The sequence below is a fragment of the Lipophrys pholis genome (genome assembly GCF_963383615.2).
Source record: "Lipophrys pholis genome assembly, chromosome: 15".
Lineage (NCBI taxonomy): Eukaryota > Metazoa > Chordata > Actinopteri > Blenniiformes > Blenniidae > Lipophrys > Lipophrys pholis.
Window position 1 is genome coordinate 23329419 of NC_137642.1, and position 25756 is coordinate 23355174.

A 25756-nucleotide genomic window follows, 5' to 3' on the forward strand; every position below is an offset into this window, starting at 1 on the left:
TGTCCATCATAGTGAAGGTTGAAGACTTATGTACAAGCACAGAGCTGTCAGTTTGTATGTAACCTCCAACAGTTCAGTGCTACGATACCGACATCTGGCCGACGGCTGCGATTGGTCGACGCATCTCTGGTCAACCAACAGATGCACGCCTGAGAAAAAGACCGGAGCTTTGTACTCGATGCACCGATGCCTCATCTGAACGGTGTGCCCAGTGTAGCCTCAGCTATCCGAGTAATCCGGACATTACTGGATTCCAGCCGAGTTCACAACTTGCTGTGGCCCTGCAGAATCTTCCGTGCCTCACGAGAAGATGTCCTCTTTATCCAGTTCTGGTGAAGCGGGTCTAGAAATGTCAAAAAGACCCTCTGGGGAGCCGGTGCTCGATTTCCTGGCTTTGAGGAGCTCGAGCGCCTCCTTAAGCTGCGCCTCCAGGCCGGACATTCGAACGTTGAGGTTCTTGAGGTCGTCCTTAATCTCCAGCTTGAGCTCCTGGAGTGAGGCCTGGAGCGTTTGCTCCGGGATGGGGTAGAAGGAGTGCCGGGTTTCCGGAGGCTGGACGGGACTGCGGTCCTGAGGCGTTAAGCGGAAGTCGCCCATCTTGTCTAAGCGCAAGTCACTTTTAGTGATCCCGCTGTCACACGAGTCCGTCTTCTTCAGAGACATCTGCGAATCGTGCGCCTTGGTCCGTTCGGGTAAAGTCTCCATGGACTCGGCTTTGGACACTTTGTTCCAGTTGTCGACTTTGGCCATTGACTCCTTGAAGCGACCCCAGCCTTTGACTTTGACGGGCTCGGTGGTCCGAGACCCCACCAAGGAGATGGGCGGCGGCACCTGCAGCTTCGCCTTGTCCGCGGGAGGTGTCGACGATGAGGGTGACGAAGACGAGGGCGTCGCCGGGCTCTCCGTTACCGTGACGATGCTGGTCGTTGTGATGGCTGTTTTAGTCAGCGGGACGTCCACGTACAACGGGCCCTTCTCGATGTCTTGCTCGTCCAGTTCTGGTTTCTCGGTCACCAGGCGAGCTTCCTTCTGCTGCCGAAAGCGCTGGAACAGCTTTCGTACCGGGTGGTCCGGCGGCAAGTTCAGAGGGGCTTCGTTTTTACGTCTCTGTCGCTCCTCCTCCTCCCGTTTCACATCGCTGATCTTTCTGAAGACAATCTATAAGAGAATTTACAGTTCTCATCAATTATGCGTCCATCAATCTGATTTAAATGATAAGATGACACAAGTACTTAAGAGCATGCCAGAAATTATACTGTCAAGCCAATAAAGTCTTATGATGTGAAAGATTGGGATCATAAATCCAGATCACCACAATATCCAGTGCCGCTTCCGGACTGTACGGTTTGGGTGAGGATTTCAAAATGTGTCTGCTTTGGAAATGTCACTGTGAACTGGAAAATTCCCCCGACACAGAGGGTAAGTTCACATCAAGCCTCTGGCTTTAAAGTGTGGAAACACACCGCAGGTTACCACCCAGCTGCTGCTGCTCAAAGACTACTGTGATTTCAGTATTTCTCATTTCCAAATGAGGCTTTGCAGTCGTCATTGCGTCCCCGTTACGGCCAAATATATACGAAATTATTTAGTTTTCATGACTGTTTGAACACCATTATTAATGACACATCCTGTGATGATGAAGAAATGATGAATTGACAAGTTTTTTTGTTGTTGCAGCACCGAGCATACGTGAGAAGTTTTTAACCATTTACTTGGTGGTTTTGGCGGGCCGGTTTTGGCCCACGGTCTTTATGTTTGACACCCCTATTGAAAAATAATCTCATCTGGGAGTTTAAAACTGAACCTGCTGCGATTGGACTTTTTGTGCTTCGCAGTTTTCTTTTCCCGGTCAGGTTCAATACACATGCACGTCCATCCATCACTTCTGGAACAATCCGACGGCATCAGCTTTTTCTTCGCTGTCTTGTAGCCGTCCTGCTCTCACAACTCGGACCACTGGCGTACGTATCGTCTGTTGGATTTCCCCAGTCAGCAGGAGCTCAGTCTGAAGGCAGCCTCGGCCTCTTTATTCAATCCATCTCCGGATTTCCCTGCTGTATATGTTCAGGAAGTATGCGGCCCTGGTGAATAGTGACTTTAATGCAGCATATGAGATTGCCTCTTGATATGCAGGCAATTCAATCTCACTTGTTCTCTCTGGGGCAGGCTAACCTTATTACGAATGAGGTAATGATTGGTAGCTACACTTGTGTTGTTGATCACAGCTGTTCATTTCTGACTGAAGAATGCGAGAGAGGCTTCAATATAAGACGACTGTTTAATGGAACTGCTTATTTTTTGTATCGAGTGTCGTATGTGATGTGTTGTGACATGTATTGTTTAACAACCCACTCTAAAACCAATGATAGATATCTGGTAGATATCAAACTATAGGACACGTCTACTTACTTTTAAGAAAGCCTGATATGAGATTTTATTTTGCTGATATGCCAATATGTTCCAAATTTTTTTAGCTGATACGGCTATATGCATATATATTGAAGGAATCCTTAAATAATTGATGGCGAACAGTAGAGGCCATCTTTAAAAAACTCTCTAAATCACTGACGTGTTACCTCAAAAGCCGTCGGTACAAGAGGCAAGATGTCATCCTACCCCAGGTGGAAAACCTTTCGACTGTAAGCATTTAGGAATGATCCCTTTCAGATATTTTAAACAAGTTTTACTCCCATTAACCAGGCGTCACCTGCAGAACATCCAATCAGAGGAAAGATTCCACGACACGTCACCTATTCATAGCGTGAGCTTCTCAGTACAGTCGAAAACCCAGTAATACTGAGGGACTGCCAGATTTCAGACAATGTTGCAGCCATAAAATCGAAATGAAAAAAGTGACCTGCTTACTTGTCATTATAAATATAGGTTCATTTTTTTTGTGCGTGTGTCATCTTTCACGTGTAATTTTAAATGGAGGTGATAATATCTTCGTACTGAAAAGTACCATCTGACAAGGTAACATGGTCGACAACCTCTAATCGCAATAGTAATTCATTTAAAAAAAAACTGCTCACATAAACATAATGCAGGTCTTTTATTGAATTTGCATTAATTATTGTGATTGGAACTACCTGAAAGGATTGTATGTTTCTATGTTAATGAGCATTATTATTGTGTTGCTCTGCTTATTAGTTGTAACACACATAATCATAATAAGGACCCAAATGTGATACAAGTGGGCCAGTTTAAGCTCCAACATCCATCTACTGTCATGTGTTTATTCACTCTAGAAATAATAGGCTTTTCTTATTAAATGTGCGCATTGTGTGTGATTGCCATCACTTGTTGTGCGACTATTGAACCAGATAACATTCCCAGCAGAGCTCCGGTCGGTACTCTCTTTCCATCTGCTTAGTAATGTTCCTACATTCAGCGAGTCGTCTCATCTGATCGATTCAAACTTTCTGTGGCTTCATATTTCTTTGACAGATACGAGAGAGGTTATCAATCATTCCGTGTAACACAGCACCAATCTAACAGGGTTTCTTTTTTTTTCTTCCATTCAATGAAAGTGAAGGCAGCTCCAGCTCGGCAAAGGCAGGCTGGATTATGTTTGCAATTAAATAAACAGAACTGTAAACAGTTGATATGGTTTTGTAATTACTTCGGCTTTCTGTGTTTAATTCAGCTGAAAATAAAGACAGGCTCAGTCTGCATGCTGCTTTAATGAAGGTTTTGTTTAGGGTTAGATGACCAACCCAGTACACAAGTACTAAATAATAGAAGATGAGTTTGTTTGGAAAAAAATCACTTAGTTTACAGAGTTTTTCTGAATCAGTGAGGAATAATTAAGTTATGAACATCAACATTTTAAAAAACTGTTTTGCCTCAGTATTTTCTGAATTTGTTACAACACCCTGTTCTCGTAATATTAGGACACTTTAACAGATCGGCGTGAAGAGGATCACCAACCATGGACTACTGCAAAACTGATGACATGGCTCAAAATTTCAAGCAGGTAGAATAAGTTTGAGAAATGTTATTAATATTCTGAAATTCAATGAAAGGAAAACTCATTTATGAATTTATACAATGCAATGACACTTCTGTGAAATACAGTCATTCCAGTTAAACTGCATATGGCTATATTGATGAGTGTTTTTATTATTTTGGCCATTAGGATTGATGACACATAGCAAGAGTCTTTAAATAGACAAATCTTCATAACAACTTTTATCCAATCGAAAGGTTCTGTCGGTTTGTAATAGTCCAGAAAACAAGAAAATATATCAATATGTTAAGTGTAGTCATATTTCCCTATTTAATAAGCATATAGTAAAATTCAGTGGTAAAGAGAATCATGTTAATAAAAGTGTGGGAATTCCTTCCCATATTTCTCAATTAATCAACGCATCTCCCTCATAAGCTCCCTCCTCGTGTGGAACCAGTGCAGCGTCGTCTCTTGCTCTTGGTGCTCTGAGGAGTCACTCACCCGCTTTCTCAGGTTGTACGTGAGCAGCAGGTTTCTGGAGAAGTGGTTGGAGAAGGCGGTGTAGAACTCCAGCACCTTCTGCAGGGCGTCGCGCTTGATGACGTGCAGGTCGCAGTAGGTCAGAGCTCGGACGTTGGCGCAGGCCTGAGCCAGAGTCACCTCCTTCCAGAAAACATCCCCGAACACGTCTCCCTTACCTGCAGAGAGAGAGAGAGAGAGAGAGAGAGAGAGAGAGAGAGAGAGAGAGAGAGGATTAAAGCGCGGCGAAACGCCTCTGCAGCTGCTCTCCAAATAAAAACAAACAAAATCTACAATGAAATATGGCACATTTTATCCGTCTGTGATTATTCAAAGCCAAACTAAAAGTTGTGTCTGTTAACGGCTTCCAGTTGACCTATAAAGCACGAGTAAGTGACTAATCAGCCATTATTAAACCTATAAATTACAGCTTTTTATTCAGGGTGCTTATTGGAAACTGGAACCATTACAGACTCCAGCACATTAACTCCGCTCAGGTATTTATAAGTGCTCCACATGCTGTCATTTGTGACTCATGCCCGCGACTATTTTCAGTTTCAGAGGCGCAAAGTGACTCTAAAACAACTGCGATCCGTCAGGTAATGTGACTCAGTGAAAACTCAACATCTGCGTCAAGAGTTTGAGTCATAAATTTAGCTTCAATTGGCTGGAAAGGTCTTTTTTCCTCTCATTTTTTCTTATGAAAGAATCAACACGTTCATAGACAAGTCCGAAAATTCAGATAATAAATGTGGGTGAAATCTATTTTTAAACCTAATTTAATATGAGGGCGGAGGGGGGGGGGCCTTGGCAGCGACACCTTAATTTTTTGATGCTGTTATTCCAGAAACTTTCTGGAGCACCCCAGGGCGGAGTAATGGGCCCCCTGTGTTTTGTAAAGCTGCATATTAGGCTATAGTTCAGACTTCACCTAAAAATTACTAGTTGTTCTGGGGGGAAAAAAAGCTAATTGCGAAACCACAAATAATCCACTTACTTGTGCATATTTAATGTTTAACTCAATTAGCTGGTGCATGCTACATCGGGATAATATATGCTAATGCTCCCTGGATAAGATGAACAGAGGTGCGGCGTGGTAATGCCCCATTCCAATATTCAACCTGACGATCTGCCCTCGAGCAATCACTGATACTCCTGAGATGTTGCTAACAGGTTTTGCTTTATTAAAGAATGACATTCTGCATCCGTAATTTTCCTTTTGACCGGGTGTCATGCAAAGATGGTCCCACGTACAGTGGAGCGGCACGGCGGGTATATTAAGACGAGCTGTCTTGTTTGCAGCTGTTCTTCACATGTTGTCTCTCTAATGTGGTGCCATTAAGCTAATGAGAATCGAATTCATAGTAGCAGCTTGTTTATCTCTTCAGGTTCCATTACAGTCTCCATCCAGGTCACTGGTATCACCCTGACTGTATATCGATCCAAGCGAAGGAGGAGGAGGAGAAGAAGCAGCACGTTATTGACCAAAAGAAAGGAAAAACACTTGGCCAGGAGGTTGCAACTGGGCTCTCCAGAGCATTTCAATCAATTATTCACTAAATCAATCATTTAGCAAATGAAAGGATCAAGTTTAAAAAGGGAGGAATTCAGCTGGGATTTTAAAAGGCCAAAGAAACAAAGGCAGTCAGCGTTTGGTTCAGGCTGCATCAATATTCATGAGATATGGATCCTGACAGTTGGAGGAACAACAAGGTCCACACTTTGGATCTCTTTCACTGACGCTCACATTTAAGGAACAAATAGGGTCTGACAAAACCAGCAAATTTAAAAAAAATGTATCAAGATTATTTCAGCTTGGTGAAATACCAAGCTTGTGTTATTTTGGTTTTTTTGTCACTTGGAAAAAAAAAGTTATACTGATGAGATTTCAAGGATTTCCAAAGTTTAATTTTGATCAATAAAGCCATTATATCCAAACAGATATCATTAAGTGTTTTGTCAAGTTTGAGTAAGTTCACAGCAAAAAACAAAGCCGAAGATACTGACATACAAACTGAATGCTGCTTGAAATACCTCATTTCAAATAGACTTGAAATATAAAGTGTCATTGATGGCATGAAAAATACGGGTACATTTAAGTTTTCCAATGATACTGTAAGCATTCAACATACACTAAATACACATGCATTAACTGCATAATTAATCTAACTTTAAACATGTTGGTAGAGACCATGATAATCAAAATTAAAAAACATCTGAAGAAAAGAGGAGGTTAGATATTTAATGTATGCTACTTTCTGTTCCCAAACCAACTACAGAAAGAAATGTGGAGCTATTTACCAGTTTAATTAGCTCAATATTGTTCAATCGCCACAAAACTACAAAATATTCAATCATTTTGAGTTCATTTATATTACACTAATTATTTTCCACTATGAGAAACTGCAGGATTTTTTTTATACATTTTTTTTAATCACTCTTGCGTATGTCCAAGATCTTTCAAAACATTAACTCAGGGAGTAGTTTAATTATTAGATTTTGGTGTAACATCAGATTTCTATATTTCTATATGTAAAAGTCGATGTTACCAGGCTGGTTTCATTTTGCTTACGCCTTAACATCCTGGAGGTCTGTCTTCTGTTTAACTGTGCCTGTCTACTGTTTGATGCTGAGCAGCGAGTGTGACGAGCTTAAAGTCTGTAAACTGTAGGTTTGACTGATGATTCTCCGCAGGTTCGTCACTGAAAGGGTGAACGGATTATAAACACGGATGTGTCTACAATGGACGGTGACAGCAGAATACTCCGAGGCTCATATTTGCTTATTATATCTCTTGTGTCCCATTTCTGTTTCATGTCTTCTCATTTCAGCATCTTTGTGTGGTCATTAACATTTCTTGTTGGCTGGATGAGTCGGTCGATGTCTCTTTCAGGTCTCTCTGTGTTATTTTCCCTCTATTTTGCAGCTCTGTCTCCTTCTGGGATGCCTATTATATCGCTGAGAAGGGACCACAGGCCTCCTGACTCCCTGCGTCCTAAATACGCTCAATCAGCACTCGCTGGCACAACACATGGAGGCTAAACCACTATTAGACCGTGTTCTGTACAAGAGCCACCTTCAAAAATATTAGATGGATATTAGTAAAGGTTTTCCTACAAGAGGCGGAAAAAATTTTTTTATTTAAATTGAGCCGAGGCAGCCACAGTCTTACGTTACAGGACACGTCACTGTCAGGAGTATCTGGAGGAGGTATTGATCCGAGGACTTCAGGAGCACAGCAGCGTTTGTGGGTTTCTGTTCACTCAGCCGGAATGAGACTGAAGAAATGTAGTTACAGCAAAAACACCACAAATAAATTATTTATTTAAAACATATTTTTAACTCATTACTGTGACTGTCACCCTGTATGCGTTTCAATTCTTATTTCAAACAACGCTCAAAATATAGGCTTTCCACCATGGGACAGAAAAAAATCGTGGGAAATAATGAAAATATTAAAAGTGAAATCAGCGATCATACAGAGGAATGAAAATAGCGTTTAAAAAAAAATTATTGTGTCAGTGTCTTGAATCGGTCTTTGCTGTTTAGTTTGAAAACAATAAGTCTTTTTTAAAGGTGTTTAAAAGGGGCAGATAAGATAAGATATTCTTCTTTCTGCACACTTTCATTCACATTGTGGATTGTAGAAGCGGTAAAAAAAATTTTTGGAACTTGAACTTACAACTCTTTAGACCTCCGCGGAGGCCTCTTATTGATAGTTTTGTACTTTGCCTACGGATACAATGTAAGGTTATAAAATATTAATTTAACACATTTAAATGTATGTATAGAATGCAGCTGAAAAGGTCGAGAAAACAGATCAATTGGTTGAACATATTTGCTGATGACAAAAACTAATTTTGCTTTCAGGGAAAAAAAGCTTGAGAAAAACTGAATTATGTTAAAAAAAACTGTCGTTTTGAAAGTTTGACGATATTTGTAGTACTTTTTACAATCATTATTATTCATTTATTCATTTCAGACACGTCACAAAACATATACACAATGCAGAGGCATACAAAAGAGAAAGAAAAACTGTATACAAATTTGAATATATTGAAATGTTCACACACACATATATACATATACTTACAAACACACATACCTATACATACACACATAACACGCATGTCGAATTCAACAAGTCTACAATGGTGTAGAAAATGGTGTAAAATTACCTTTAGCAAGATAAAAGTAAATCAAAACGTTTTGAAAGATATGTACAAAACTAAAGACACTGAATCGTAGATATGGGGGGTGGGGGGGGGGACACACTCTTATTTTCATCACACTGGAGGTGAAGAATAAGTAAGACTGGGCGTAATTTAGAGCCGTGGATGAAAAACCAAACACATTTTAAAAATGCAACAAAACACAAAGATTTGGAGAATTACGCATTAAATTATGCAAAAAGCTGATATTCCTCCGAGCAACGTAGTTCTATACCTCTGTAACTTTAATTCAAGTGAGGAGACTATGAGAGCATTTGATCAAAGTGCTATTGATCACCAGTAAGAAAGCTTTTAGGGGAAATGCGGTGAAGTGAATGCTCCTCGTTGGGAGGGTGAAAGAAAAGAAAACTGACTGAGATCAAAACAAACACAGCCAGAAGAAAAGCAGAGTCTAAACAGAGACTACAGACAAACGCAAGTGATCCAGATTAAGAAAAACAAAATATTTGTCACGTATTTGATCAAAATCCGAGCAAAAACAGCACGAAATAAAACTCACAGTAGATTCTGGAGAAGAGACTGGAACTCGTCATTCTCTATTAACTCCCACGCTGAAATGTTTCCTTGTATATGAATGACACTAGAATAACGGCTCAATTGTTGGTTCACTTTGTTGATTTCCTGAAGACACCAGTGGTTTAGTCAACGATGTACAAGATGACATTTTCATTACGTACTGAACTACATCATAGACTGAGAGTGACATTGTGCGGTCAAACCCTGGTCTATGAAATCCCCGATCGCAGCGTAGCTGATAAACTAATAGCAATAATTAAAATGCAAATGTCGGCGTCTTTATTCTTATTTTAGATTGTTTTGATTGTGGCTTGGTCATGTATGTATATCAATGCGGAGATAATTGAGGGGAAAAAATAAATAAAAGGTAAAAAAGATGCTGAAATTTATGTAAAAGTACATTTAAAAAAAAACTAAATTAGAAATAACTGCATCATCTCATCCACTTGTCCTAAATTGAACAATTTGTGTCAAAAGTTTCTTTTAAAATCTCCAATAACTATTTGATTTCAGAACTTGGGGCCATTTTGGGAGATTTTCCTTTTATGTGTTAATGACACAAAAATGATTTTTGTTGACGATTAGCAACGATCCACATGAATACGTCCCGATTCCTGTACAGCTGAGCTGACAGAGTGAGATTCAGATCAGGCAGAAAACAGCAGGCTGTGTTCAAAACGTTGGAGAGGCTCAAATCTTTTGTGACAAACGCGTTCTTTTCCCAAATCCTGAATTCATCACTCAGCAGAAAAAAGATCCCTGAACGGCTCGGCTTTCACTGCTGTCTGCAAAGTGCTGCTGCACAGAAAGAAAAGACCAGAGGGGGGGTTTAAGTCAACTGTTTCCTCGCAAAAAAAGGTTTTCTCGCGCCGCTTCTTGAGAGGCCGCGCCGACGGAAATATCCGTCCTCCTCTTGTTGTTTTGGCGTCGATCCGCCTCCGCGATCAGACATCTGCATCTTTGTTTCGGTGCCACAGCTAAAGGAGTCCAGGACTTTGTATAAAGAGACGCCGGAGCAGATCTGGAGCAGGTCCTTCGGCAGGCAGGCGAGTGGGAGGCTTTGACCGCATCTTTCATGAAATAAACATGCGCAAAGTGCTGAACTTCATTATTAAAGATGTCCTACATTGGTAAAAAAAATAAAAATATTCAGTGGTAATTAAAAGGTCTGCTCAGATTTTGCCCCATTTAAATTTTTTTTAATAAAAATCCACCTTAATAAACAGTCTATAAAGACAGTATCTATTTGCTAACACTGATTCTGTGTATCTGTAATGGCCAGGCACTACATTTAGCATATGGTTTTGCTCCACTATTCATTAGGGTGAAAACAGGAAGAAAGACAATTCATTCTGCTCATATAGGCCGTATAAGTGAGGTACATTTACTATTTGCATATCGTGTGTTTACTGGCAAAGCAAACTTTGTTTTGTGTTGACGTTGTAGCCCAGAGGTCAAAACCTGTGGCTGTTCTGCTCCTCCCTCAGTGGGTCTGGAATTTTTTATCTCATTTTTTATTTTATACGCACGCCGCACTCATTTTCAAAAGAATCCTCATCTACTGGCCGGGAAAAGTTAATCAGAAAAAAATTAATGTTTTGTTTAAATTGCCAGAAGAAATTTAATTAAGGCCTGTTTGTACAACATTTTCAAGCGAAAGTGGAAAACCTTTGTTGTGTGTCCGTTTCCGTTAGTGGCCACATACGTAGTTTACTGCCATCGTGTATGGAGTAAATGAATAATGCAAGGTAAGTCAACAGGAAAACAGCGAAAATATAAAACCCATGTATTATTCCGTTTAGCTTGGAGCCATTGAAAACACAACTTTATGAAAATGCTTCGATGTGCTCCGTGGAAACGGGGGGAAAATGCAACTTTTATGAAATGCTGCTACGGCAGATGTGCACCACTTCCAGCGAGTAGCTGGACAATAAGAACAATGTCCACAGTATCATGACTGCCCGTCCATATTCTCATGGGACTTTTATAGTTCACAGTCACCGTAAAAACAATCCAAATTCGTCATCTCTTCATGCCAATGTCCGTATGTTCACCATCGTTAATGTTTATAACGTGTTGTTGTCTATGCATGTGTGTGTGATTTCATTACAAAAACCACCAACATCATCTCCTAGTGGCTCTACCTGGTAACTACATCATTCTCAATGTTTCTGTCATTTCCTTGGTGACGGACATCGATTTCAAAATGTTGCCGGGTAAACGCAAAACTTTTCTGAAACCAAAACAATGCAATTTCACTTGTTGTGTAAACGGGGTCTAGATACTTTATTAATCCCAGAGGGAAATTCTTCAAAACCTCTAAATCATGAGAAAAGACACAAACCAAACACAAATGGCTAAAACAGCAAAACTAAAATAGGTAAGAGGGAAAAGAATAACTCTAATAGATGAAATCCCTAAAAGAAATTACTAAATGAATAAAACATAATGCTCTAAACTATAGTTATGAAACATAAATGCAAGATACCATTTTTGTTTGTATAACAAAATTATATGTAAAACTTAATGAGCTCTGATGTCCTCCTTTGAAAAGTTGAATATATTTTGTGGCTCCAGGAAAATTTTACTTGGTAGAAAAAGTAATAAAAGACTCTTTTGGTCACAGAGGTTTAAAGACCCCCGTTTTCAACTATTGATGTTCACTAATAGCGAAACTGCCTTGGACTTCATGTTCAGAGTTCACCTCAGCAGATTACAAACACAGAAACCAGACTGAAAATTAACTATTGAGGGAAAAACACACCCGGGTCAGGCAGGTCCATCTAATACTGCTTCCTTCAGATGGTGAGAGCGCGTGATGTGTTGTTTTTTTCACTACTCTTCATCTGAGTTCAATGTAAATACCCTGAAACTAATGCTGAATGTCCACTGTTAAAGCACATCTTGTTCCCTTTCAATATTAAGACTTTCCCATCAAAAGAAATCACCTCAATATGGAGTTTATTGCTCCTCAGAAGTTCTTCACATTCAGACTCAGTTTGCAGGTACATTTCAAAACATGATTGCAGATGGAATTCTACACGTGCGCCTCAGCCCGGACGCTCTGGCGTCTCAGATCAGATCTGAAAGTGTCTGCTTCTGTATAACTGGCAACGACTTCGTCGCAACCAAAGTGACAGAAGTGCTGCCACTAGCAGAGTGCCTGAGACCCCACGTCGATTGATTACTCGAACGTTCTCACGGGAGCGCGGGGGACGAGTGTCAACATGACAGCAGTCTGCGGACAGATGCTGCTGCAAAGACTAATCACCAGAGGAGCAACTTTCACTTGACTGAAATAGGATGACGCCACACTGAGCCAGTGTATGAGGATGGTTTCCTATCAAATTTAAGATTTTTTTTTAAGTTCAACACAGTGCAGGGTCACCGATGTAGTTGATCCGTTTTGTTATTCACAACAACTTTCCCTGCTCTGGACCAAAAAGCACCAACTGCTGGTGCGTTGTGCCATGTTTCCATGGTTACCGAGCATGGACACATGGGAAGCGTCATGTTGTCCCCTAAAACGCATCTTTTTGAGCCACATCTTTTCCTTCTGGTTACAATAATGTTATTTTGAGGCATCAAATCTCTTTTCTTTCACTATTATTGTTCATGTTGGATCTTATCTGATAGAAACCACAATGCATAGATTATCAGAATATAGAAGCATTTTAAAACTCAATCCAAGGGGAAGCAAAGTCTTGAAAGAACCAGTGTTAAAGTCAATATGGACACACGTGAAATAATAATAAGCTTTTATGCTGCATGTTCTAGGGCTGACTAATTATTTGCCTGTTTATTTGATTCTTTTTCTTACTCCTGAGACATTTATGTCAAAACCACAAATGCCAGTTATTTTTTGTATTTATAGTCTTGAGGCAGTTTTTTTTTCTCTTGCGATAGATATGATAGATGTTGTTCTTTAATTTCATAAACACAGCCAAAACTATAGTTTCGGTGTATAAAAGTAGGTATAAAAGTTCCCACTTCTCAAGACTAATTTTATGCAGTGGAAGACAAACAAAAAATGCCTTTTTTTGATCATGAGGTTTACAGAAATTTGTACTGGACACATGCCGTGGAATAGCCCGATGATTTTGACTGTAAAGTTAACGTTGCCTCTGGAGGTTCTCACTAACTTATGACACCACAGTCAGTGTCGGCCGTCCTGTCACGTGCTTTGTGGAACTAATGTAAGTGCATGCACTCATTCATAGAACAACCCTCGATCAATGAAATGCATTGTGCTTAGCAGATTATATCATTACATCCATATTATATCATTACATCTACATTATATCATTACATCTACATTATATCCACCTCTAAAGGGAGAGCCACTCAGTTAAGAACAAACTAGAACAGATGCGAATGTTCCATCATGTGTTTACATTTTTCCAAATGTTTTGTCACCTCAATAAAGAAAGAATGTCGTTCATTCATATGATGGTTATTGAGCTTTGAACGCTCAGTTTGCCTCAAACAATAAATTAAATATTATATATTTGTATATGTTTATTAATAATATTTCAAAATTTGGATCATTACGATCGTGCTTCACTGTCTGGTGTTTGGTTTTCGGTTAGTAGCAGCCGATGTTTTGACAAGACGAACAAACTGTACGATGCTATAAACTTCAATGGAAATGCGGTTAAGCGACGTTCGCCAGGACAACGACGGATTTTCGCCGGATCTTTAACATCTGCTGTGAAAAAGAAGACGCTGGAGGAAGCCGGCCACCAGTTAACAGGGAAACCAGTCAATCCAAAACACGGCGGCTCAGAGACTTCCTGATACTCGTAGCAGGTCGATACGTCGAGCTCCTGAATTCTCGGGTCAAAAAACGCCTGCACATCATCACTGCTCCAGGAGGTTAATTTTTGTGCATCTATCTTGTAGTGATCAGTTTAAAAAATGGCGGGGGTGAACGAGACGCTCTCCTGACTCATCTGTGTCGTGACGTGCCGGCCAATCAGCAGCCTGACGTCATATTTTAAACTCATCTTAGCTCGCTTGAAACCGCGGCTGTGTGGGTACCATGAAAGTACCAGGCAGCGGGGCCTAACACGTAGTGGAAAAGCGTCAATACCAAGTAGAGTGAAGTCGAGTCAGGCTGCGGAGGAACTAGTGGAAAAGCACCATAAGATGGTAATAGTGCTCAACTCACCTAAAATGGCCACGACCTCGTCGTCTTGAATGACCTCCAGCGATCCCGACACCACGAAGCAGAGGCTGTCCACGCTCTCCCCGGCGTGGTAGATCAGGTCTCCCGGGGCACAGTGGATGGTCTGGAACTCCATGGCCAGCGCTCGCAGGCAGCCGTCGCTGGCCAGCCGGAACGCCGGGTGCTCTTTGAAGACTTTGCGGTTGAGATGAACGCAGATGTCGGCTCTCATGTCCTTTGGACAAATCTGCAACACCTAGAGAGAAACCAGAAAAAGATCTGTATCGGACGACTTTCACGCTTTAAGATCCAGTAAAGTGACGGGATTCAGATCAGATTAAAGAACACGTAAACAACTGGATCACCTAAATAACTCAGGACAATCCATTACAGCTCAGGGTAGTTTTAAAAAAAGGGGGTGCCTTAGGAAAGCTTGAGTAATCCTTGAAACTTTTATCACAAATAGAACAATTTATTCCGAACACACCGTATTATCTGCTGCAGTATCAGAATCAGTTGTGTTGAAACAGAGTAACAGTCAGGATTTGCTCCACATCAGGAGTGACAAACACATTTTAGTTACGGGCCACACATACACCCCAAGATCATCTTCAGTGGACCGGCAGTATAATTCCATAATAACCGTTAAATAGTAACCTTTTTTTGTTGTTGTTGTACAGAGTATACGTGATGAAACTGTCTATATTTTTGCAAAACCAAACAGTTACTACCAAAAATGACAACAATTTCAACATGAAGCCAATTTTAATGATACTTTCCGGTGCATTATGCAGTGAAATACCCCCCAAAATAATCTTCTAAAGCTGTTGCATTATGCATGTTTTTACAAACTCACCCTGACGGCATGACTTTGAGGCTAATGCTGGTTTGCAAAATCAATGCTTACTTTAACATTTTGGTTTTGCAGGCTGGATTGGAGCGTCCTGTGAGCTGGATTTGGCCAACGATGTTTAACACCCCTGATGTAGACAATCACCGAGTCAGAAGCAACAGAGCCAGCAGATCACATATTGGACTTGCGCCTGACGTCCTTCACACAACTCGCGCACACAAGACCTGATTAGTTCACATTTTAAGCATTAAAGAGCACTTGAATCAAGTTATTACGCTGCGATGAAGATAGACTCATGTGCAGCCTAATTGTGGAGCCAATAAGTGCGATTCTCAATTTTGTGTGTGGCTCCTCGCAGAGTTCACCGCCTGTTTCAGTGCGATGCCTCGCTACCTAACTCGCTGAGCTCCGGCTGGCCAGCAACACGCTGAATTTGTCAAACAAGACGAGGCGTTGTTTGCATGGCTGAACGGCGCCGCAGCCGTGTTGAGTGACATATTTTGACACAAAAGCTGCTGAAGTGGGGCTTCCCCAGAGGTTCGGTGCCACTTTACGGGGGTGTTTACAAGGCCTGGGAGGAGGAGGAGGTGGAGCTGCTTTCCAGACTACACCAAGTGAAAGAAGAAGAAAAAAAAACTACAACAAGGATTGCCTGCAGTCTCATTTTGACTCTGTGGCTATATTTAGTACGACGTACCCATGGGTGGCTGAATACCTGTGTGAGGCACTCTACTACACTTCTGCAGCAGCGTCACTCAGACTCGCTGTCAATTTGTACCTTCAGTTCGTATTACAGTAACAATAAAAAACATGTTTAATGTAAACAAGGTAAATCATTCCTATATTGACGATGACTTTTTCCACAATCCTGAAAACCCTTTTTTCCATGCTGGTTCCAGAAACCTTTGTCTTTTTGCTCTTGTCACGGGCGGTTGTTTTCATCTAGTTTCCACGGCAGCTGTTTCCATCTGATCTCATACACGTCATGCTTCATATCTTTTTATGTAAACAAGTCAGATTTGTGGTTAGTGGATGAAGGAACCAGAAAGTTAAAAACAATAATCTCGACTTAGGACACACCAACATGTAACACTTGAGCACAAATAGAGCAAAATCTTAATATTTCAGTTTTTTCCTTCATCCAAAATGGGAAAATTAGCATCAAAGCATCAGAATTTTCTGTACCAATTTAGTTCCTGATATGACATTACAGTGCAAAACAAGATTAACATTTCAACAAACAAATATCTCTGTGAACAACATTCACATGGAAGCGTCTTTCACATTATCAGTACTTTCGTGAGAAAATTTTTCCCTGATGCACGTTATGTTGTGTATGACTGACGGAAGCTCTAACAACAGAGTTTTGCAGAAGTTTCTGCGATTGTCCATCTGTAAAAGAAGCATATAATACATCACCGGCGCCTTTCTTTACCAATAATGACTTGCTGACAACTGGGCACTTTCAGATTAATCACACTTGAAGACTTTCACGTGGAGGCTGAAATAGAGCCGAGCCGCCTCGCTGCTGCGCGTCACTGAGTGGCAGCACGTTGTTCAAGTAGACCTAATCAACAGGACGAATGGCCGTGCCTTTAAAACAAACCTCAGATGATTAATGTCAAGCGGAGAGGGATTATGAGCCATTTTTAGACCCTTCACTGTGGCCGGCAGCGAGACAAATAAATGATACATGGATGCAGAGCGAGAAATCGGAAAACAATGAGTTCGATTTTCACGACCCTTAAAGCTTCATCTGAAGGTTTCCTTATGTTTACCAGCAGCCAGTTTTTCAAATCAAAAGGTAAAATGATCAAATAATTGGATGTGGCGATATGGATGCGTTCTGGCTTCAAATCAACCAAACAGGCAGAGGTTCAGTCGATTCGCTCTCAGCTGTGAAAGCTTCATTTCCACACATTCACATCATTTTAGCGTCATGTGAATTCAGCTGGTGGTCACACTCATTTACAAGCCCACAAACACCACATCACGTCTCCGTTTGATCGCAGGGTGCCTTGATTTGTCCGACAGTAACAAATATCATCTACATAATGCTAACCATGTGGCATTTATTTATATAATATGTATATAGCACCTCATTGTTAATACATGTTTATACACACACACACACACAAAAAACAAATCACGACTCAAGACGGGATTATTGAATATGAGAAGTTTTATCCTGTAACTATAGTTGCTTGTTTTCTTGGATGAATTCAGAGAAACAGTCAATAGTTGCAATCTGACGTACCTTCTCAGTGTCTATTCCCCGAGACATAGACCAGGTGGAGGCGATGTAGTCCATCACTCTTTCGCTCAAGCCTTTGGGGACCTGGTAGAGCTTGAGGAAGTCGCGGACGCTGTTCAGCATCTCGTGGTAACGATTTGTGTTGGCGTACATCTGCTGGAAGATCGTGGTCACGTTACCAAAGATGGTGGCGTACAGAAGGGCTGCAGAAATATGGAGAAGATAGACGGTGGGAGGTTAAAGTAGTTCCTTCACTGCTAAGAGCAAGAGAAGAGCCATGGCAGCTTTCACATTGGCGGATAAACTATACACATGGAACAGTTTTATTTAAAAAAAATTTGTAGAACCCAACTTGTAAAATCAAATATCTCAAAACACAATATGTGTAAAAAATCATATAGATACAAAGATACACCAAAAACTTCCCATCACACCTGGTCCGTCAAATCCATGTCATCAACATATTGTTAAAAAAAGTATGAAGACAAGGACTTCTCATCTTATAAGGACAAATATCTTTTGAAAAGAACTTCACAACATTTGAGGTTCAGCACAAAAAGGATGAAGGAAAAACAAACAGCTTCTGAACACATTTAAAATAGCGCTCTTTTAGAGACCCAACATTTAGTTGTGTTAAAAAGGTAGAAAATAGTTGCTTGTGAGCAAATAAAAATATGAAGATATTCAACTTCCAATCTGCTTAAAATGTGGTTAGATGTTTTTTTTTCAGAACTTAAAAAGCAGCATTAGCAATAACACGGCTGAGAAAAAAAATCTTTTTACTTGAGACTCTAACATAGTTTTTTTTTTCATGTTTACACAATATTGCATGATATACGAGCTCTTCTGTGCCATAAGAGCTAATATTGTTTTATTTGGTAAATGCTTTAATCAATCACAAGGGAAATTAACAATTTCTACCCATCATTGCCTCCGAATATAATGAACAAAGCTGTGGCCAAAAGGAGGAAAAAAAACTATAATTACGCCTTCATTTCCAGGGTATGAAACCATCTATCTGCAGGCAGCTACATCCTACTAAATCAGGGAGGTTTTTCTTTTTTCTTTTCTTGTGTTGTTGAAGAAAGGGGGAAGGAGAGAGGTGAGCGGATCATATCGGAGGTGGTTGTGTGGTTGAACTGGTGCAACAGCTGGCGTGCGAGTGCGGATCAAAGCCGTCAGACGTCTTCTGTGTGTGTGCGTGCGCGTGCGTGTGTGTGTGTGAGAGAGAGAGCAGTTGATCTCCTGGCAATGGAGCCCTAATTAGCCCTGCAAGAAGGGACGGAGAGGAAACATGCCAGCCACACATTTCAATTATCCTCAGATGATGACAGTAACCTGCGAGTGTGTGTGTGTGTGTGCGTGTTTGTTTATCTCATAGCGTACAATCAAAGTGCTGAAAAACGGCACGGGGAATAATACTAATTAAAAAATGCTTAAAACTCCTCAAGGGCCAAGAGAACCCCAACTTTCCTCCTTTCATCCCTCGTCACTCTGCGTTAAAGCCACGTTATCGAGCCTCGCAGGGTGGCGTGATGTTCTTTATCGCCTCAACACAAAGAACATGTTTTTGTTTGTCACGTATTCTCGGTGTTACACCTCAAGATGGGAGGGGTGGGGGTGGGATAATAGAAAGCAGGTTGAGCCTATTAAATCTTGAGTTGATGTAACAAATCCCTCCTTTTGGAGTTGCGGGAGTTTTGGGGATGGGTGCTTCCTCCAGCGGGCTCATCTGAGCAGCAGCAGAAGAAAAACAATAGGAAACTCGATCGTTCCCCGCTGATCGCGCCTTCATCTCGTCTCTCCACCGCTCCCTTCCTGCTGATGTGCACAACTTCGCCGACCAACCAACAGCTGGCTTGTTTGTAGTTAAAAGACAGTTGTCAGAAAACTCCAGCCCCAGGCCAACGGTTGCTATAGAAACAAGACCTATGTATCGTTACCCCCACTCCCACCCACCCACATCCCCTTTCCTCTTCCTCCACACACAATCCTCCTCTCCTCTTCCTCCCTTCTTCCCCCACGCTACCCCGCAATCCCTCGTCACACTGTGATCTTCTACTGCCAGCACCGATCCAGAGCTGCTGGTAAAAATAGAAACAGTATCAGGGCATCCATATTTCATAGAGAACAGCCGCGGACTGCACGAGATAGCATCTACAAACTGATCCTCCCCAGGCTCGCTGCGTTTACCGTTTTCTTACTGAAAAGGTATTTCAGATAAATTGAATCTCGCAATACGGTTTCTTTCTTTTCTTCCTTTTTTTATTTATTTTTTGACAAGAAAAGAGCCCGGCAGACGAGTTTCAACACTTTCACCGTAATCATGAAACTGAGGAGTCAATTGGTTGACAGAGAGGGAGAGATAGAAGGAAAGAGAGATGATGGAGAGAAGGTAAAAGAGGTAAAGGCTTGAATAGAAGAATAGAAGAAGGCAAGAATAAAAAATAAGAGGGAGAAAGCCAAAGTGAGGAAAAAGCAAAGACAGATAAAGACTAAAAGAGAGAGAGGAAGAAAGAAAGTGAGTGAAACAGTGAAAGACGACCGGACAATAACAAAAAAAAACGAGAGGAAGAGACAAAAACACATGAGAATGAAAAGGCCAGAAAGAGAGGGACAGAGAACAAGAGACAAAGAGAAAGACAGAAAAACAAAAGGAGAAAGACAGAAAAGGAGAAAGACAGAAAAGAGAGAGTGTGTAGTGAAACGGTGAAAGAGAAGGACTGAACAATGTGAATTCTAAAGAAACAGAGTGAAATAGAGAGATGGAGAGCAAGAAAGAGAGAGAGACAGAAAAAGAGACAAGTAGAAACAAAAAGACTACTAAGAAAAGAAAAATAAGAAACTATAAACAGTGACGGAGGGAGAGAGAGTGCGTGAATCAGAAATAAAGAAGCAGAGGTGGAGGTGTGTGTGTTTGGGGGGGGGGGGGGGGGGGGGGGGGGGGGGGTCTGGTCTCTGGTGGTCCTCTCTCCGGTCTCGGGGTTCAGACTGCTGCTGAAAAGGTGCAGCGGAGGTGAGCAGTGATTGCGGAGGGATCGGAGGGAGTGCTGCGCTAAATTGATCTGGCAGTGTCAGTTATTGCTTGGAGGTGTTGCTGCGCGCGTTCAGTCACACTGTGTAATGAGCCACACCAGCACAAGACAACTTATAAATATGGAGTTGGTGGGAAAAGAAAAATCTGCCTCCTTAGGCAACAATCCTTAGCAGAGCACATGGGCGGGTTTTTTTTTATCTTTCTTTTTAGAGTAAAACTCCTGTTAATTTTCACAAAACTACTCGTGCTTAAGGTGTTTCGCTTCAACAAAACCTTTATTTTAAGACTTTTAAGCCATCAGTGAAGCAGAAGAAATGTTCGCTTCGCTCTCTGATTCACTATTTTACTTCTTGGAGGTGTTTCATAAACACGCTCGCAGGAAACCTCAATAATTCAGCACAATATCTCCCAGCGCATGGAGGTAATGAGTCTAATCCAGGCCAGAGTGACACGCTGTACTGTACATGTCACTGAATTAAACCGACGGGAGCCGACAGCGGCGCAGATGAGACTGGGAAAGGAGCTGAAGGAAAGCTGCCAGAACTCAAAATTGAGGAAAAGATTTTATAAAAAAGTGTCTGAAGCTCATTACATTGTTGTGAATTTCACATAGTGTGTATGTCATATTCATAATAACATACTGCATCAATGCGTTTTGCTGTTTCAACACCCCCCCCCCAAAAATAAAATGTTACGTAACTCCTGTGATTCACTATCCTGCACATATTTATTTATCGCAGTTTGAGCTCCTGGAAAAAAGGATGAGATTTCAACATAGAGGCCAAACCCACAATTAGATTAAATAAGATTAGATAGCTTAGGGGGGGTTAGAGGGGGGGGTTACCAACAAGTAAGACACTGTATTCACAACATATTGCAAGAAATTTACGACAGAAATACCTTAAAAACAGAATCGGGAAATGATTCATGAGTTACAGAATCCCCCCCCCCCCGGGATTAATTAATAACTCTATTGCCTACACATGCAAGAAAAGACTTCCGTCTTGACGCGTTTGCACAACAAACAGGCCTGAAGATCAATCGGAAGAAGAGAGAAGTCATGATGTTGTGGCGCTCCTTTAACGCTGCCCTACATGTGTTCATGGGTGTGAGAGAGACTCTACTGCATAATGCACAATGTTGTCACATTTTGGACATACATGCATGTTTGTATTATTTATATTTGTAATATACTGTACATTGTGTACAAGCCCTGCACACAAAACTGTGCAAGTGTAGAAATTTGATCCAATTTGTCTTTGTTATGATCGTTAATAACATGAAAATAACACTCCATTGTATATAATGTAAAAATGTTCATATCAAATGCAGAGAGACAAATACTGTGTTCATACTGTAAAATGTGTATAAATATCAGCTAGAGGACAGAGGCAGTGGCACTCAGTGTTTCTGCCAGTGGACTCTTATCCAATCTGAGCAGCAAATTCCACGTTAGAAGTATTGCTCAGCTAATGATGTGTAAAATTGTATTTTCTGAAATGTGATGGCTCCATTCATAATTCACTAATTCACCTGCCTCAGTGGGTCGTGGCTTTAAAGAGCATAACTAAGTGTGTCGTGTATCATGTAGCCGCTGCATTACAACCGGGATTAAAAAAAAACAAAAAAACACAGCACCCACTCACATCCGATCATCATCATGGCCACGGCGAAGATCTTCTCCCCGTCCGTGGTGGGGGCGATGTTCCCGAAGCCGATGCTGGTCAGGCTGGTCATGGTGAAGTACAGCGAGGTGATGTAGACCGAGTCCTTGTTGGGCCCGCCCTCCCACTTCCCCGAGCCGCTGGCGTTGAAGCGGTACGGCGTGCCCACCGTCTCCGCCAGGATGTAGAGCCAGCTGTCCTCGCGCACGATGTTGGTTTCCTCGTCGATCACCTCGTAATCGCCGATGCTGTACCTGAGGAGCGAAGAACGGGCTCAATAATCCTCGTATTCACGTTGAACGCAACCATGGATGGATGGATGGATGGATGGATGGTCTAACCACAGACAAGGTTCATTGGTGCGACGGGCATTTGTAACAGCAGCTTCTCAGTGCGGTCACCAGATCCTCCATGTTGTGTTCAAAAAGGGAGAACGGTTTACATTTTCTGACAGTTTCTACAGCAATGAAGCCAAAATCAATGAAACATCTTTACCTCGAGTCGTTATCACAGTGTGATTATTAAAAGTGTAAATGCAGATCATACAGGAAACATTTCATCGCAAAGTAAAATATACTTCCGCGATCAAATAAGACATGTTTTGCTCCTCCAATGCACACTCATGTGAAATCTCCGCTGACAGCTCCATAAATTACCCAAAACTCTATGTTTATTGCAGTGAAAGTACATTTACTCTCACATGGTGCAATTTTAATGCATCTGTACTCCCAAGTTTTCCCCGCGCTGCCATGGTACACTCCAAATATATAGATTTTGTGGAGAACTTTATGATCAGGTCCTCTTTGCCCTTTAAAATCTCTTATTAGAACTTTATTTCATGGCTTTTAGAGATGGATTTCAAATACTATAATATGTGTTTTAATGACTTTTTGATTCAATGTTTTTTGCTGTTTTTGATGATTTTGTTTTAAAGCAACTTATAAACCAGGGTTTCAAAAAGTGCTTAATAAAGATTTTTTTCGACAATGAATAGTTAAACTTTTGATACGTTTGATATCATTAAAGATTAAATTGCGATTTCTTGGATGTGGATATATTTTTATCTCACCATTTCACATTGCTTCTTTTGAAAAGAAAAATGTATATATATATATATTTCTTTTAAAAATACAGTGTAGAATAAAGAGGTTCAGACTCACTCCAGCAACTACAACAACAACATTGTGTATGTTCCAGTGATTTCTCACAAAAAACATTGGAAAGTACTATTTCTTTTTTTTTTTTTAAATATTAAAACATTTATGCTACATAAATCTATATTGTTTTCTGTTTGGCTGCTTCCTTTTACAGGATTCCTGCTGCAGCCGGCAATCAAACCAAGGTCCACCACAGTTTTGCTTTATGTAATTTAAATCAAACTAACAATGAACTGCAATGCAAAATGATCAGTCGAGCAGGTTTCAGGTCGATATAGGGTATGACTCCACTGTCCATTGTACTTTTTGAGACGTACTTGTACTTATAAAAATACCCACTTTCCTTGTTCTTCGAGATGATGACGTATATAAAACAAAACAGTAATTATATGCTTAGAGATCTCTGTGTGGGTTCAAGTGGCTCTGGGAGATGACACAAGTATGAGAGTCCAAAGAACATTCATTCACTGTAGTTTCACTCAAAACGTACAAAAGTCAACCTCCTGTTTGTCAGGATTCATCGTCTGGGAACAACAGACCTCGGGTCATGGTAGTAATAATGGCAGAAAATAAGCATTCAGTAGTCGATTACATAAATATCTCGGAGGTGTACCATGAAAACTATTCAGATTCTGTGCACATCTTATATGATAAGAGAAATGCTCCTTCGACTCCATTCTTCCCATATGAAACACTTGAGACGCCTGCCTCCTCACAAAATACCTTGAAAATGAGAAGAAATGACGCGTCGGAATATAAATGAGATGAATCTGATGATGCAACAAACACTCTCTACTCTCCTGGTTTTCCATCCTGCCTTCTGCCGGCCCGCTTACAGGATGCATGCCTCCTCAGCTGTGAGCAATTTCCCCCCCTATCAGACCCTGTCATTTGTATAATTTTTATTGAGCCTTGCGGAAATAAAACTCAACAGGTTTTCAATTGTGTAGCAGGATTTAGATTTTCACATTTACAGCCCCGGTGTTCGTCTGCTGCCACCCTTCTTTCTTCTTGTTGTTAAGAAGGGGGGGAAAAAAAAAAAAATGAAGAAATGACAGGAGACAAAGAGAAAAGGGAGGCTGCTACCGCTCGCGCCGCTCCTGTCAGCCGAGTTGATGATGGTTTAACTTTTCTCAACTCGACAACGCGGCTCGGCGTGTGACCATGGCAACCACAGGAACCACAATGAGGGGAACGATACAGGAGCTATTTTTACTGGGATCACAGTCTGGTTTTGGAGCATCACCAGCTTCATCCATACAAGATTGATTACACTGTCTGGACAGTTTATATGACAGCGGCTGGAGCCTGAATTTGATATCTCGCAGCTGGATTTCATATCAACGTTGTCTTGTTCATATTATGAATTACAGGTGGAGAAAAAACTAAACAAGAACGTGTGTATTTGTGAATATTTGTGTGGATGTGAACCAAATTCTTCGAGGTCAGTAAATCATAAAATACTAAATTATCTGCAATGAAGAATTTTACTCGGGTCAGCCACAACATTATGACCACTGAGTATGTCTTTTTGGCTCCTCAGTGAAGATGTTTGAGTCAGGAGCAGAAAATAAAACTGACAAATGTAAGGATTTGTGCGAGGTTCAGAGAGAATCTCCAAAACTGCAGCTCTTACTGTGTTCCCAGTCTGTTGTGGTCAGTATTTACCAAAACAGGCCCAAAGAAAGGGAGGGTGAAGTGAAGGCTGGTCCAAGCCGGTTCTGATCGACAGCTTCCAATACAAAAAAGTACATCACACTTTGTTGCAAGTGACGCTATACAGCCGCAGACTCAGGGTGGCCATGGTGACCCATCTCCACAGCAGGTGAGCGCGAGAACTGCGCCAGAGGGCGACGGACGACGGACGACGGTGGCTCGGTCTCTTGAATTACGGGAAAAGGCAAGCCAGCAAAGGCAGTTTTATGCTTTGAGCAATTGGGTTGATGGAAACTTGGGTCCTGCCATTCATGTGGATGAGACGTTGACATGTAGGGGGTAGAAATGACCGACTCGCGGACAGACTTGGTGTATTGTTGTAGCAAGGATTGGAAGTAGGGTTCGGTACGAGCCGGGATAATCCAGCATGTGGTCAGAAAAACACTAGATAAACACTAACCAACCAAAGAATGGCTGGAAGCAAAGTGGCACAGCCGACGAGACTCAAGGATATTCACGATGAAGACAAAAGGACAGAAAACATGAGGGGGTCAAACGTGTGGATTAACAACACGAAACCAGATAACCAGACATGAAATCATGAACATGCCATTAAGTAAATCACAACACCGGATGGAAAACAAGTATTTTAATGTGTGTGTTCATGAAAATGTGTGATTATGAGGAATTGTGGCTGCTCCGGATTCTCATCCGAGTCATCAAATATATTCTGGTGTCTCTTACGTATGCAG

General features: G+C 41.2%; 1 protein-coding gene across 1 annotated transcript in view; it reads right to left on the bottom strand.

The window, feature by feature from the left end:
• Positions 1-300: 300 nt before the first annotated feature.
• The window catches only part of kcnh1a (potassium voltage-gated channel, subfamily H (eag-related), member 1a), a gene marked incomplete at both ends in the record, with an annotated part of 50268 nt that continues 24812 nt past the window's right edge, over positions 301-25756 (bottom strand). Inside the window, 5 exons of the mRNA XM_080481018.1 lie at positions 301-1158; positions 4451-4647; positions 14387-14639; positions 17494-17693; positions 22174-22445. Of these exons, the coding sequence (XP_080337144.1) occupies positions 301-1158; positions 4451-4647; positions 14387-14639; positions 17494-17693; positions 22174-22445 (1780 nt within the window). The remainder of the gene's footprint in view (positions 1159-4450; positions 4648-14386; positions 14640-17493; positions 17694-22173; positions 22446-25756) is intronic.